This window comes from Dama dama, chromosome 32 (genome assembly GCF_033118175.1).
Source record: "Dama dama isolate Ldn47 chromosome 32, ASM3311817v1, whole genome shotgun sequence".
NCBI lineage: Eukaryota > Metazoa > Chordata > Mammalia > Artiodactyla > Cervidae > Dama > Dama dama.
In genome coordinates this window covers 26,234,390-26,249,779 of record NC_083712.1, presented here as the reverse complement: position 1 = coordinate 26,249,779, position 15,390 = coordinate 26,234,390, and the positions used below count along the sequence as shown (strand labels likewise).

The 15,390-nt window shown below is 44.5% G+C and overlaps 1 protein-coding gene across 1 annotated transcript in view; it reads left to right on the top strand.

Moving 5' to 3' along the window:
* Positions 1–4,035: 4,035 nt before the first annotated feature.
* The window catches only part of ZDHHC2 (zinc finger DHHC-type palmitoyltransferase 2), a 68,552-nt gene continuing 57,197 nt past the window's right edge, over positions 4,036–15,390 (top strand). The window contains exon 1 of the mRNA XM_061134941.1: positions 4,036–4,200. Within this exon, the coding sequence (XP_060990924.1) occupies positions 4,074–4,200 (127 nt within the window). The 5' untranslated portion in view covers positions 4,036–4,073. The remainder of the gene's footprint in view (positions 4,201–15,390) is intronic.

The following is a 15,390-nucleotide window of genomic DNA, read 5'->3' as shown; positions in this document are numbered from 1 at the left end:
AACCTCATTCCCTAAACCAAGTTCCCTTTCTAAGACTGCTTTTATGTTACTTGCGTCCAGAGACGACACGTGGTTTGGGCATGCTATTAACATCCCACAGAGAATATCTCGGCTACTATTACAAAAGTGCAAATTATCACTGGAGTCATTGATGTCATAGTTCTCTGACTTCTAAAGGGATTTTTTTCCCCCCAAAGAGTGATAAGCTTAGTTTAAGAAAACAATGAAAGAGGATCTGTCAGTATTGTTTTCAGAGCTCTAAGGTGGTTTGGCTGAAAAGATGAGATGAGTCTGCAATAGGCAGCAGGAGCGGAGGTTCATGCTCCCTAGAGACAGGCTGGGTCCAGGGCTTCCTGGGCTTGGTTCAGGCTGTTCTTGATTCATACTATTCATACTATGAAAGGCAATAAGCAAATATTTTAATCTGCATCGGGAAGTAGGAGGAAGATTTGGAGTATTAACCGGATGGCAAGATAGATTTGAAGCTTGGGGACTGAAGAATCTGGGGGTTGTTTCCAATTAGATCTTGACTGGAGGAGACGAAAAAGATCGTTTTCTCGGTGGGGGCAGGGTGTCAGAATAGGAGTTTTGAAAAGCGATTGACTTTGATAAACTAGTAAGTGGGTGGAGCATTGAGGCAGAGGCCTGGTAAGGACAGAGTTACACTTCTTAGGGACTCTCTCCTGCCCTCCTGCTTGCCAGGCCATCCCCTTCTTCTTTCCTTTTGTTTAACTCTCTCCTTTGCCATGGTTCACTTGACTTTTCATAAATGGCAATAGCAGTTTTATCAAAGTTATTACATGGAATTCATAATTTGATATAATTAGTGAATATCTAAAATTGGTGAGTTGAACCTTCTGTACTTCTCTCTCAGGAGTAACTCTCCAGTGAAGTTTCTTCATAACTGTTGATGACCTTCAGATTGTTTTCTCATTGATGCACAGCTCTAAATAAAGCAAAAAAAGGTGGTGGTGGGGGGGGGGTGCTCCCTAGTCCTAAAAACTAAGTTATCCTTCTCATTCTCATCAGAGACTATTATCTGGAGGTTGACCACTCACCAAAGAGCTTACATTTGTGCATGCATGCTTGTGCTTGTCTAATTAATGCCTGGCTATTGTTTAGTAGCTGAATTGTGTCCCACTTTTTGTGACCCCATGGACTGTATGTAGCCTGCCAGGCTCCTCTGTCCATGGGATTTTCGAGGCAAGAATACTGGAGTGGGTTGCCATTTCCTTCTCAGAAGAAACTTCCGCCTCAGGGACTGAACCTGCATCTCGTCTCCTGCATTGGCAGGGGGATTCTTAACCACTGAGCCACCTGGGGGTGCCCAGGCAGAGCTAAATCCTATCTTTGTGTGGCTTTAGAAACAAGTATTCGTGAACTAGATTTTCTTTTTTAGGTAAGAGTGATACCCTTGGAGAACTCAGTGATGATTCAAAACAGGTTGCAATTATTCCTCAAATATTATAAATTACATGTTGTGTGCTCATTCACATCTGACTCTTTGCAACCCCATGGACTCCAAGCCTCCCTGCCTCAGGCCTCCCTGTCCCTCACCATCTCCCAGAGTTTGCCCAAGTTCATGTCCATTGCATCAGTGATGTCATCCAGCTATCTCATCCTCTGACACCCTCTTCTCCTTCTGCCCTCAATCATTCCCAGCATCAGGGACTTTTCCTATGAGTTGGCTATTCACATCAGGTGACCCAAATACTGGAGTTTCAGCTTCAGCATCAGCCCTTCCAATGAATATTCAGGACTGATTCCCTTTAAGAAAATGTAGCCTCCTCCAAACGGCTCAGATGGTAAAGAATCTGCCCGCAATGCAGGAGACCTGGGTTCGATCCCTGGGTTGGGAAGATCCCCTGGAGGAGGGCATGGCAACCCATTCCAGTATTCTTGCCTGGAGAATCCCATGGACAGAGGAGCCTGGCGGGCTACATACAGTCCATGGGGTCACAAAGACTCGGACACGACTGAGTGACTAAGCACAACAGCACAGCCTCCTTCCAATTCTCCTGCATATTCTTCCGAAAGGGTAAAAGATGTGAAAACTGGAGAATACTCTCCATTTCTGACCACAAAACCCTGTAAGACGGCTTGAAGAGAAGCTGCAGATGACACTATAGCATCTAATACCTAAAGCAGCACACTTGGCACTTTCTTCCACTGTTTCTAGCATGGGATAATTGATCCCTTACTTCTCATTCCTTAGAATTCATCAGTGACCTTCAAGGCTGACGTTCTCATCTTTATGGAGGTACCTCAGCCCTAGTAGGAACTTTCTTGTTTTTAGAGTCTTCTGACTGGGAACATAAGTTTGATATCCATAGGTTATCAGGTTGAGGATTCCAAAAATGTTATGTTTTTATATTCATTACCGTATAACGGTATAAGGCCTTCTACCAACATAAAATGATTCACTGGAATAGACGTCATCTCACTTCAATAATTCAAAGTCTGACAGAAACTTGAAGGCATTTTCTATGCATTTTAAAATAGAAGTGCAAAGAGAGTTGGTGTGTGTGTTTAACATAATAGCTATTTCAGGAGGGGAGATTAGCTTGCTGTTTAATCCAGTCACAGAAAGATAATCGCAGATATAAGACCTTAAATTTCTTTATGTAAATAGGTACTTCTTTTTATTGTTCATTCATTCTACAGATGAATACGAAGCAATATCATCCAATATGGTTGCTGTGTGGTGTATACACATATATTCATTAATTGTTAAAATCGCACACATTATATATAGTGATTATGCACATAATTCAGAGACACTATATTAACTGGGGGGCGGGGGGTGGTTTCCACTTGGAGCCAGGTTCGTTCATAATCAGATGAAGGGGAAATAAAAAAAATTTCAGAAGCATTCGTATCTTTTCCGTTTCATCAACCTTAAAGCCAGGGCGTCGGTCTCACTACATTCAGGATTCTTTCAGGATTTTTAGCAATGGCTTTACAACCAGCTATATGCTATGTTTAGAATTGCCATCACAAAAGAAACTGTAGTGAAGAACCGGCTGGGGAAAGAGTACCCGGAGGGAAGCCCCGGACTTTCGGGAGGGGGCGGTGGGAATGGTTACTCTAACAATCACGAAGTGACTTGAAAGAGTTCAAATTCTCAGAGCAGATAATTGGTGTTTCTGACTCCAGCGGTCTCTGGATGCCCAACCCAAGGTGCTTCCTCCTCACGCACGATGCACCCCCACATCCCCCCCCAAAAGCCTCGCGGAACGGAGGCGCCCGGGCCGTAACGCGCCAGCCCGGCCCTCGCTGCCCCCCGTTTACCAGGACCCGCAGTTGAAGCGACCCTTTCTGAGAAGCGGGCGGCGGGGACCTTGGCCTGGGCGCCTGAGGACTTCGCGGTGGCGCGTCCCCAGGGGAGGCGTCTCGCCGGCTCCGTGCCGGCGGCTCCCGGGGCGAGGGGATCGGGTCCGCGCCGGCGGCTCCCGGGGCGGCCCCTCCCCGGCGCGTCTCCGCGCCCCGCGCCGCCGCCCAGTGTCCTCGCCCCGCGCGGGGCCGGTTCGTCGGGGTCCAGGGACCCGGGGCGGGGGGCGGGGGTGGAAGGGCCAAGGTGGGAGCCTTCTCTCCGGCCTCGGATGCCCGTGAGGTGCCCCGCGGCGAGGGCGCGAGGGCCCGGGGCGCGGCAGGCGCCGGAGGCAGTGCCCCGAGCGCACGCCGGAGGGCGCCGCGGGCCGCGCCGGGCGGGCGGCCTGGAGGGGGACGCCGGGGGGCGGGCGGGCCGCGCGGAGGCGGGGCGGAGGCTCCCGCCGCCGCCGCCGCCTCCTCCTCCCGCCGCTCGCTGCCCGCTCCTCCCCGGCCGCCTCCTCCGCGCCCTCCTCTCGCAGCCTCCGCCGCCGCCGCGCTGAGGAGCGGGGAGTCCGCGGCGCCGGCTCGGGGCTGCGGGATGGGGACTTAGCGCCACGGCGGCGGCAGTGGCCGCGGCGCACCCGGCCGCCGCCCCGGGGTCCGTCCCGCCGGGGCCGCGGGGCGCGGCCAGCCCGCCCCGGAGCCAGGCCCGCGGGCGGCGGCGGCGGCGGCGGAGCTGGGCAGGTGGATGCGGCTGGAAGATGGCGCCCTCGGGCCCGGGCAGCGTGAGGCGGCGGTGCCGGCGGGTGCTCTACTGGATCCCGGTGGTGTTCATCAGCCTCCTGCTCGGCTGGTCCTACTACGCCTACGCCATCCAGCTGTGCATCGGTGAGTGCGCGCCCGGCCCGGCCCGCCGCCGCCCCGCGCGCCCCTGGCCCCCGCCGCCTCCCGCCTGACAGTCCCGGGACGCGGGGACCCCGAGCTCTCCCCACCCGCCCCGGGCCCCCCGAGCGCCCCGGGCGCCACCAGCTGGCTGCGGCTCTCCCGGCGCCGCGGCCGAGAACAGCCTCGGGGCAGTCTCCTTCCACTCCCCTACGGTCGCCTTCCCCAGACAACTCTCCGGGGACGGTGTCACCTCCACCCCGGCGCGCTCGCAGCCCGGCCACACCCCCCTCCCTCGTCCGGCCGGTACCCGGGAGAGCGGGGGACCCCCGGCACCCCGCCGAGCCGGGAGGTCCGGGAGGCTGCGCTGGGCCCCGGAGGGCTCCGGGCTGGGCCGGGAGCCGAGCTGCGCCAGCCCCGCGCGGGGAATGGGGGCCTCGGGTGCCCGAGCTGTCCCTCCCTATTGGTCCCTAATCCACTTTTTAGACATTTGTGACAGCACGCAGGGCCGTTTTCGCTGCCTTTACGATTTGAACATTGCCAGTTGGACACTTTCTAGCTACGGAGAGGTGGAGGGAGGAGGGTGGAGCGGGGGCCGAGGGGAGCTACTAGAAAGTGTTTTCAGAGATCTGTGCGATACGCAAGACCAGAAATTAGGTGTCAGGATAATAGAAGGAAAAGAAGAGGCGACCCTTCCGCTGTTTTGTTTTGCTTTTTCATCCAGAGTGCCAAGTGGCTCAAGTCCAAGTTTTAGGCTCCCGAATTGGTTGGATTAGGGTGCTGTCAATGCTGAAGATGAGAAGAAAACAAAAAGTTGATTATGCACAGCTAGGGAATACAGTCCTGTTCCGTAATGTAAGCAGGCTCACGTTAGAGGTTTCGTGAAAGCTCATGTGTTGTCAGAAAAGGATGAACCAGACGATGACGTTTCTGCCAGCGATTTGTGTTTTGTCTTTTCATCCCCCAGAGCACTAGCTTCTGGTGAGACCAGGAGAAAGGTTAGAGAGTGGCCTGCTCAACTTAAGCGTTTTGCAAGCTGCCAGATTCACACAGAATCTTTTCCGAAGCCGTCTTACCTCAAAATGTGGCCCCTTGTGAGAAATAGCAGGTGTCAGAATAACACACCAAAATAATGACTAACTTTTAAGAGAATTGAGACTGATTTCCCATTTTGTATAGTTTTAAGATTTGGTATTATTACTTTGTTTATTGGATTAAGAAACAGTATTTCAGTACCAAAAAAAAAGTGAGTTTTTTTTTTTTGTTTTTTTTTTTAAGGATTGTGTACTGAAATCAGGACAGCTCAACTAAATACATAGTATTCAAGTTATCTAGAATGTGTAGCAAGAAAGTTTTCAGAACCATGTTGTACTTTTCGTATTAACTGTTAGTTTTAAAATGACCTGCCTTGTTGAGGGATAACTGTAATGTTACATAACTATTAGAAACCTCTGTTGTATTTCATTCGTTCTCTCTCTTGGATGCAGTGAGCATCTCCAGTTAATGGAACTGATACAAAAGAGGGGAGTCTCAAAAGGCCTCCATTATCAAAACAGGCAAACTAATTCACCTCTGTTATCACATTAAGCTAAGAAGCTTAGCCTGATGCAGCGTCATGTCCATCAGGAGGAAACACATGAAGGCAGAGAGAGCTTTTTGACCCTTCCGGTTACTTCTGCCCCAGCTGAGTTCTGCATGGAGGTCTTCCTGTGTTGAATGGACAAGTGATGGGGGAGGAAGTAAATGGAAGATTGCTGTTTTATCTGGATATTATTTTTATATATGTGTATATATATGTATATGCTCAGTCATGTCTGACTCTGCAACCTCATGGACTGCAACCCACGAGGCTCCTGTCTCCATGGGATTTCCCAGGCAAGAATATTGGAGTGGATTGCCATTTCCTACTTCAGGGGATCTTCCCCACCCAGGGATTGAAACTGAGTCTCTTGTGTCTCTTGCATTGGCAGGTGGATTCTTTACCACTGCACCACCTGGGAAACCTGTATATATATATATACACACACACACACACACATATATATATACACACACACATATATATACTTTTTTTTCTGTAAGTTTTTTTATATATACTTTTTAAAATTTGTATATACTTTCTATAAGTTTAAAATAAATCTAAAGTATCCTTGAAATCCCACACCAGTATTCACACATATATATACTTTTTTTTTCTGTAAGATTTATATATATACTTCTTAAAGTTTGTATATACTTTCTATAAGTTTAAGATAAATCTAAAGTATCCTTGAAATCCCACACCAGTATTTTAGTAAGTGTAAATTTGACTAAGGGAGGAATGCCTCTATTTTTATTTTTTTTTAATTACTTTGTTATTCTTATTTATTTTTATTTTTTGATTGTGCTGGGGTCATGTGGGATCTTAGTTCCCTGACCAGGGATTGAACCCACGCCCCCTGCTTTGGGAGGGCAGAGTCTTAACTACTGGACCACTGGGGAAGTCCCGAATGCCTCTGAAGTTGTCAGAAAGTAGTTTTTATACTAAAGCCATAGAAACAGGTTGTAAGTAATCCTGTGAAAAATCTAGATCCTAAAGTCTAGAGAGCACGTATGCTCAGTTGTGTCCAACTCTTTTTGCCCCATGGACTGTAACCCGCCAGGCTCCTCTGTCCATGGGAATCTCCAGGCAAGAATACTGGAGTGGGTTGCCATTTCCTTCTCCAGGGGATCTTCCTGACCCAGGGATCAAACCCGTGTCTCTTGCATCTCCTGCATTGGCAGGCAGGTTGTTCGTCACTGGTGCCATCTGGGAAGCCCAGATGCAAATTGAAAATGAACTTAATTCTAGAAACTGTGGCAGTTTAAGAATGACAAACTCTAAAAGCTTGGATAGTCTTGGTTGGGGGCGGTGCGGTGGGGCTGAAATTAGTTGTGCAATTCCCTGAAGATGATGGTGGTGGTTTCCTTGCTAAGTCCTATCCCTCATAGGCTCCAGGACAGAGGGCCTCTGGCGGTGGCGGAGCCACAAAACCAGGCTTCACTCCTTTTCACAAACAAAGAGGAATGCCAGCCTTCCCTACCCACCCCCACCCCCAGCATTGTTCACATCTCTGACTGCCCTGCCCTTTGGAGATTCTTTTTCTCTCGGAAGTAGCTGTTTACAAGCCGATTTTCCAAATTTCACCCAGAAATCATTGGCTAGGGTTGGGACCAGAGGGTGGGGGTTGGCACCTGGAGCTGGTGATGAACAGAATAGAAAAAGAGGGTGGTTTAGCCTTCTTTCTGCATCTGCTGGCAGCTGGGATGACCCTGAATATAAATGACTTTGTGCCCTTTGCTGCAAACTGCAATTTAGGAGTAGTGCTTACCCTGGTATCCTTGGAAACCAGAGATAATGGTTCTCATTACAGTGGGTTTCTATATTTAACAACCTGGATGTGTGTGGCTCTCTAGGCACTTTTCAATTAGCATAATGTTTGCTTAGTGTTTGGATTTTAGAAAAATCAACTCACATCTCTTTTTGGAATATGTGTACATAAAAAGTATAAGGGACGTACATACATTGTATGAGAGTCAAATACTTGGGGGAAGTTTCCTTCCTATTCTACCAAAGAAGAGAGAAAACAGGGCTGCTAATATTTATGATCATTCAGAATGTGTTTATCTAGTTTATTGATAAACTGGTTTCTTCTGTGCCTTCCTTCTGCCTCCCACTACTCTCCCCACTCCAGCTTTCATGTCTTATTTGTTCTTTGGTCCTTTTAGTTACTAGTTAGCTCATTTTCCATATAGTAAGATACTAATAAATTTCAGGGTTAAATTTATAAGGTGGATATTTAGCATGCAGGATAGAGGGGATGAGGGTAGTCTGCAGGCATGCTTGCTTCAGGGAACATACTGAACATGGTTGATATGTTTTCCAGATCCATTATGACAGTCATGTTAACATTGTTGACTATGGTAACTGAAGTGTTCCCTTTTAAGTGAGAACATGTAAAATTGCTTTAACTATTTTTATACTTTTTAATTTGATAATAATTTCAAAGTTATCAGGCTTCCCTGATAGCTCCGTTGGTAAAGAGTCTGCCTGCAATGCAGGAGACGCTGGCTCGATTCCTGGGTCGGGAAGATCTGCTGGAGCAGGAATAGGCTACCCACTCCACTATTCTTGGGCTTCCCTGATGGCTCAGCTGGTAAAGAATCCGCCTGCAATGTGGGAGACCTGGGTTTGATCCCTGGGTTGAGAAGATACCCTGGAGAAGGGAAAGGCTACCCACTCCAGTATTCTGGCCTGGAAAATTCCGTGGACTGTATAGTCCATGGGGTTGCAAAGAGTCAGACATGACTGAGCGACTTTCGCTTTGACTTTCTCGAAGTTACAGGAGAGTTTCAAGAATCACACAGTAAAGCTCCACATACCTTCTGTAATCATTTGGTTTCTACTTTTCTAAAATGTATTCCTTCCCTGCCTTGACCTTCTATGGGTGCCATGAAGTATTTGTTATTGAGTTATGTGTTCATAGGGTTCTGAGTTTGCTTGTGGGCTTACTGAACTCATTTCAAGGAATCAGGAAGGTTGAAAAGCTTAAAGATCGTTTAGGCCAACTCCTACCATTTGTAGATGAAGACTTTAAATGTCTCAGACTTGCTACCAGTTCTGTGTCCTTTTTCCAAATTAACCAATGTGACTTCAGCTGCTGTGCTGCAAATGTTAAAATGTCTCCCTTTCCTTGCAAACTTCTTGCCAAATCTCTCTAGCCCAATGAAGTCCCTTAGCAAATTTGTTAAACCTTATGGCTGTTGTTTAATGAGTTAGCAACTCATTAGAAGTAAGCTTTACGCAGTGATTTCAGAATTCTAAGAGGGTTTATATTTTGGGCTAGATAGTTACAACACTGCAGTTGTAGCATAGAAGTAGCTTTAGCTAATTTAGCAAATGGGTATGACTGTGTTCCAATAAAGCTTTATTTATAAAAACAGCAGGTCAGACTGGGCCCTTGGGCAATATATTACTGACCCTGGAGTATGTTAGAAGTTAGACTATTAGAACATCATGATTGTGCAGTCTTTGTTAATAAACAGAAATGATTGCAACCTCATATTACACAGTGATTATTGAAAATGTTCAAGAATTAAAAGAATTAGTCTAAATATTTAGGGGTCATTTTGGGAGATAGAAAATTACGTTTTCCTTCTTTTAAGGATATCTTTAAGGATTAGACATATAAAACCATGGATTCTGTGGTGAGCTACCATTAACTTCAGGCCATGACACATTCAAGGGTGGAAACTAAGTTGTTTTCCATCAAGAAATGAATTTGAGCCCCACAGAGGAAGAACTGCATTTTTGTTACTGGTAAACTGTCATTTTTAAAAATTATGCAGGACCTTAGAGCTTTTTAAGAACAAAACTACAGACAAATGATCTTGAGAATACAAATGTTACTATCTATAATTATTAAAATAGTTTTAAGTGACATGGAAAGTGACATCCATAGAAGACTTACATGTACGAAATATTTAATGCCTAATTAAAAATTATTTCCTGTTGACAGTAATGATGTGAAATGTATTAGTACTGTAACTTTTCTTGATATTATCAAATATTTTAAAGGTTTTAAATTATCTAAATAGAGGGATAAGAACTCAACATTTCCTCAAATCTAAAACTCAAATGTATGAAATATACTGCAGATTCTTAACCTATGTACCATTTGACTTTAATATAAATGGTCAGTGGGAAGGAGAAGAAAAGACTCTGCTTAATGCTTTCTTGATTCCATTTAGTGCATCAGAAAACTACTTTTAATTTGTATATTAGGCAATGCAGCATTACTATTTGCTATTAAATCCTATTTGAGACAACAAAAGTAAAGCAGTTACTATAGCACTTATAATGCAGAGGTTACTCAATAAAAGTTGAATGAATTCATGTTGGTAAATTTTATGAAAACATGAAATTGTATCATGTAAATAGATGAGAGAAGAGGGTTTAGAAGTCAAAACAATGTAAAGTTTGTTGGGGAAAAAGTTTACTTTCAAATGCTTACTGAGAATGTCGTGCATGCCATCAAGTTAAATACTTGCTCAAGTGTTTCCAGTAATTAAGCCAGAAGCTGGAGGGGTGGTTTCCTAAATTAAGATAATTGTCTCTAGAGAAGGTGTGTTTCCACAAGGTTAGAAAGAGGCCCCCTTCAGAGACGCAGTGGAGCAAGATTCATTCAAAAGCATCTATTGAACCCTTGTTACGTGCCAGGCACTTTTTCCCCGCAGAGATAGTTTAGAGGAGAACTGAATAGAGATCTTTTCCTAATAGCTAAGGGGGAAAATTGCTTCCGGAAACACAAGGCAAAACTGAAGCCTTCTGTCCAGCTTGGGCATAAGGAGAAGGGTGGTTAACTTTCAAAATGCCGTTCCCACAGCTCAGGGGCAGGAAAGCAGAAATGGAAAACAAAACATCCCTCTCCTGGGCTGCTGGACCGAGGTTAAATGAGAGTGATCAATACAGTAGGTAAAAAGAGCTGATGGAGAGCCTGTCACTAGTTTTTTTTTAAAGATTTGATTTCTTTCTTTTTGGCTGTGCCGGGTCTTCGTCGCTGTGCACGGGCTTTCCCTTGTTGTGGCGATCGGGGGCGCCTCTCTAGTTGTGCGACATGGGCTTCTCACTGCAGTGGCTTCTCTGGTTCCATCTCCCAGGCTCTAGGGCTCAGGGGCTTCAGTAGTTGCAGCGACATGGGCTTCTCACTGCAGTGGCTTCTCTGGTTCCATCTCCCAGGCTCTAGGGCTCAGGGGCTTCAGTAGTTGCAGCCCAAGGGCTTCGTTTCTAACCGCATGTGGGGTGTTCCGGGACCAGGGATTGAACCGGTGACCGCTGCATTGGCAGGTGGATTCTTACCCACTGGACCACCAGGGAAGCGAGAGTGTGTCACTAGTAATGGGACTGTCTACTCATACTAACCACCTTGCACATGGAAGTATCTCAGAGCAAGGTTACGAGCAGTGATTTTTGCCTTAGCTGTGCCCTGTGGGGCTGTTTCCACGGCTTCATTTCTTCCCTGATGCCCGGGCATCTTTCACTCTGCTCCCAGCTCAGGACCTGTCACTTGCTGAGTGAATGTGAGCAGGCAGAGAGCTTCCCAAATGCAACTCATTGAGTCCATGGGAAGACGGGAAGATCCCAGCTTAGAAAATAAAGCAGAAACCAGGAGAAGGTGGGTGAGCTGGCGTGGACATCATGCCTTTGGAAGGAGCTGCTGCCCTTCTGGCCGGCCATGCCCGCGCCCTGGAGCCGCCCTGCTCCTGTGACTCAGTAAAGATGCTTCTGGGAGCGTCAGCCGCCTGGGCTGCTGTTGAGCCCACATCCCAGGCAACAGGGTTTACTTAGCAAGAGCAAGGTGCTGAATCTCTTTGGCCTTCATGGTGGGGAGAATTGGCAGGGAGATAAAAAACAAACAAGACAAATATTCCAGAGATTAGCACGGATGAGGAGTTCTCAGTGAGAAAATTCTCAGTGGTTTTTTGTTTGTCTGATGTTTTCTTTTTCATCTTGATGGAAAATTATGGAATCATGGCTTATGTGTTGTGATTTATACTGCTGAGTTCATGCATTTTGACTATTGTATCACAGCTCTCAGCCCTCTTAGGAAGTGATGAGTTTGTGGGTCCTCTGAGACTCCAACACTGTTTGTGATGACTGGAGAAACACTGTCTCATCTTACTTGCAAAGTGATAGATTTGCCATAGATTCTTAATGTTCTCCATTGGAAAAACAGTTTTCCAAAGATCATTTAGAAAGATAGTCTTAATACTATGTGGAAACCTATGATTTTATATTACCATGTAGATATATTACAGAGAATTAATAATAAAAATATAATATAATTGAATTAATTTCTCTAATGGTCCATTAAAAATTGTTGTAATATCTTTTCTCTTATTCTTTTAAAGGGTGATTTTGTTATATCTTAATGGTTATCTCAGTCAAATGCTGAGAATGGAAAAGGGTGGAATTTTCAGGGCAGCAGGGAGGAGGTGGATGACCTGATTTCCGAAGAAGCATATGTTAGCAATAAAGTCACCAGCTATGATGGCTTGATATTTTTCCTTTCAAAATGAAATCACATTTGAAACCTTTGTGTAACATTTTTCCTAATTTGACTTTTCATCTGACTATGACTTGTGAATTGAATTATAAATATTAGTGCCAGAAATGTTAAAAATCGTATTTATTTGGGAGACACTGGAGCAAAAATATCTGCTGCATTTATCATCTCAGTGCTTCTCTGCACTCTGAAATGCATTTGACAGCAGTTCATTTTAGATATGTTGTTGATTACATTTTTAAATGCAAATGAAAGAGAAGTGCTTTTATAGATGACTGAGCTTTATTTCTTTGCCAGTTTTTCTCCATGGTGTCCTGAAATTTCTCCTCATGTGGAATGTCAATTAAGCTTTCCTGCTATACTTAAAATATTTTGACCTCTCTGGGTTTATTCAGTAGCATTGCTACCCTGGAGAAACAGAATAGTTCAGATCAGTGTATCAATACATTAAACACCAAGCAAGAATAAAAGAAAAAATCTTTTTCTCTACATCCTTTAAAAGCAAATGTCCAAAGTGTACACTAGTTTCAAGGGGTAGTTTATCTTCATGATTATCTTATAATAGGTATAATCCTTGTAAAAAGCATTTCATGTATTTCCAAGAATTTTATAGATTTATTTGATTATAACTCAATGAAATTTGGCAGACCAGAATGCTTTGTAATGTGTATCTATTTTCTTACATATAGATAAAATTAAATTTCTATCTCTGTTGATCGCATTATGTAAAAAATGGATCTTCACAGTATTTGAGTATGTTTGGAATGAGGTGATTTAAAACCCAGTCTAGATTGTGTCGCTGATGGTTTTGGGGGGCCCAAAGATCAGCTCAGAAGAGGTAGTAGGTGGCTGAATCTGAAGTGGGGCTTTTCACCAAGTCTGTAGGGATGCGAGAGATGGTGCAACTTGAAGTACAGTCTCTGTGATGTCTGTATAATTCGCACTGGAAATACGAAAGACAGTCTGCTCCGAAACAGCTGATGCTGAGCCCTAAATGAGAGACACCTGGTACCATTTACGGACCAAGAAAAAGATTTCAGTTTTATGAGCCTCAAACTGGAAAGTTCTAAATCAGCTCTGAATTGCAGGGGCTAATTTGTGATCAGGTTTTTTACACAGTGGACAGCTCCATGTGACATGTTCTAAGAAGAAAGGCAGTAAGGGATTTATGGTGCTTAACTATGACTGGTGATTATCCAGGGCACCTCCAGGGTGGTTCATTAATGTGAAAGGATGAAGGGCAGAGACCAGCTGGACTTAATCAAGGTTTTAATTAGAGCCTATTTTTAATGAAATGCAGCTTATTCCAGGACTAGAACACACTATAAACTAAAATATGCAGAACTGAGAGCTTTGTGTTGGTTGGAAGGGATCCTTGTAGGCCTCCGTAAACTTGCATTGTAGCAAGCAATTTTAATCCAAGAGTTGAATGCATTTCAAACTGCCCATATTTATTGACTACCTCTTCATTCATTCATTCAAAAATATTTGTTCATGGCTCTTAGAGTTTACATTCTAGTTGGAGGATAGAAAGAAGAAATCAGAGACAGTGAAACAGAGATGGTTGGGGATGGGGTGACCGTGGATCAGCAATGGTATGGAGACGTGGGAACAGATACGCTGAGTAAGCAGTTGCATGGATGAGTTTGGCATTTGGCAGAGTCTGGACCAGAGGAATAAATTGAGGAGTCCTCAGTGTATAAATCAATTTCAAGTCTTAACCTTGGACACATTTGTTCCACCAAGGGAGTGAATGTAAATTAAGCAGAGACGAGAACCAAAGATGACCAAAATTGAGAGTTTCGGAGGAACCAGCGAGGAGGACTGAGAGGGGATTGTAGTGAAGTAGAGGAAAGCTGAGGTTGTGGGGTCCTGAAGCCTAGGGAGGAGAGGGTGTCAAGGAGGAGGGAGCAAGCACAGTTGACAAATATGCTCAAATGTCAAGTAAAATAGGGACTGAGAACTTAACAGTGAGAGGTTAAACTCTTGTTTCATTACTGACTATGCTCTGAAGACCCCCTGAATTTAATCTCAAAAGTTCTACCAAAGTGAAAAACATATACTGGTGTGTGAGTTGATGGGATATCTGAGTTTGTTCTATCCAAATTACAAAGACTTTATTCTGTTAGGCAAGCTTAACTTTCTTATATTCTGAAGATAACCTGTAGAAAATTTCATGAGAGCAGTAACCGTGTCTGGGTACCATTGTAGCCTGGTGCCTGACACAGAGGAACATTGAAGACATAACTTCTCTTAAATGAATGGGTGCTCACTGAGCTTGTTAATTTACCCTTTTGTGATCACAGTAGACATTTCAAGCTTCGGAGAACATGAATCCTTTATGAGAGAATTATCTGCTTCAGCTTTTTATTATTTGATCACTCAGATGTTCATAAACACGTTTGTAGGGTTTTTACACTTTCAATTTATTATGGGCCAAGTTGTACTGTCACCCCCGCACCCTACTCATATGGTGAAATCCCAACCCCCAGTACCTCAGAACATGACTGTATTTGGAGACTGAGCCTTTAAGGGGGTAATTAAGTTAAAATTAGGTTGTTAGAATGAGTCCTAATACTGTGTGATTGGAGGAAATGTGGACACACGTGTACAGAGTGACCATGTGAAGACACAGGGAAAAGATGGCTGTCCACAGACCAAGGAAAGAGGCCACATTAGGAACCAAACTTGCTAAATCTTGATCTTGGATTTCTGGCCTCCAGAATTGTGAGCAGATAAATTTCTGTTGTTTCAGGCACCCAGGCTGTGGTACTTTTTCATGGCAGCCCTAGTAAACTAATACGCAAATGTAACAATCAAATGCCTTTTTTTTTCTTTCTGAATATTGAAAGATAATCATCTATAATAAGGATTTAGATGACAAAGTTAACTGTATAACCCATTTGAAAAATTATAATTTTGACTATGCAAAATATTTGTCCCAATATACTTATAAAATAATTGCTAAAAAAAAATAAGTGACATGCATTTTCAGGAAGCACTGAAAGTCAGCCAACATTGTCCAGAGATGCTATATTCGATTTTTAAAGTTTTCAGAAAACTAAAATCACCCCTGATAATGCCAAAAGTTTTACCCATTTTAGATTAAACA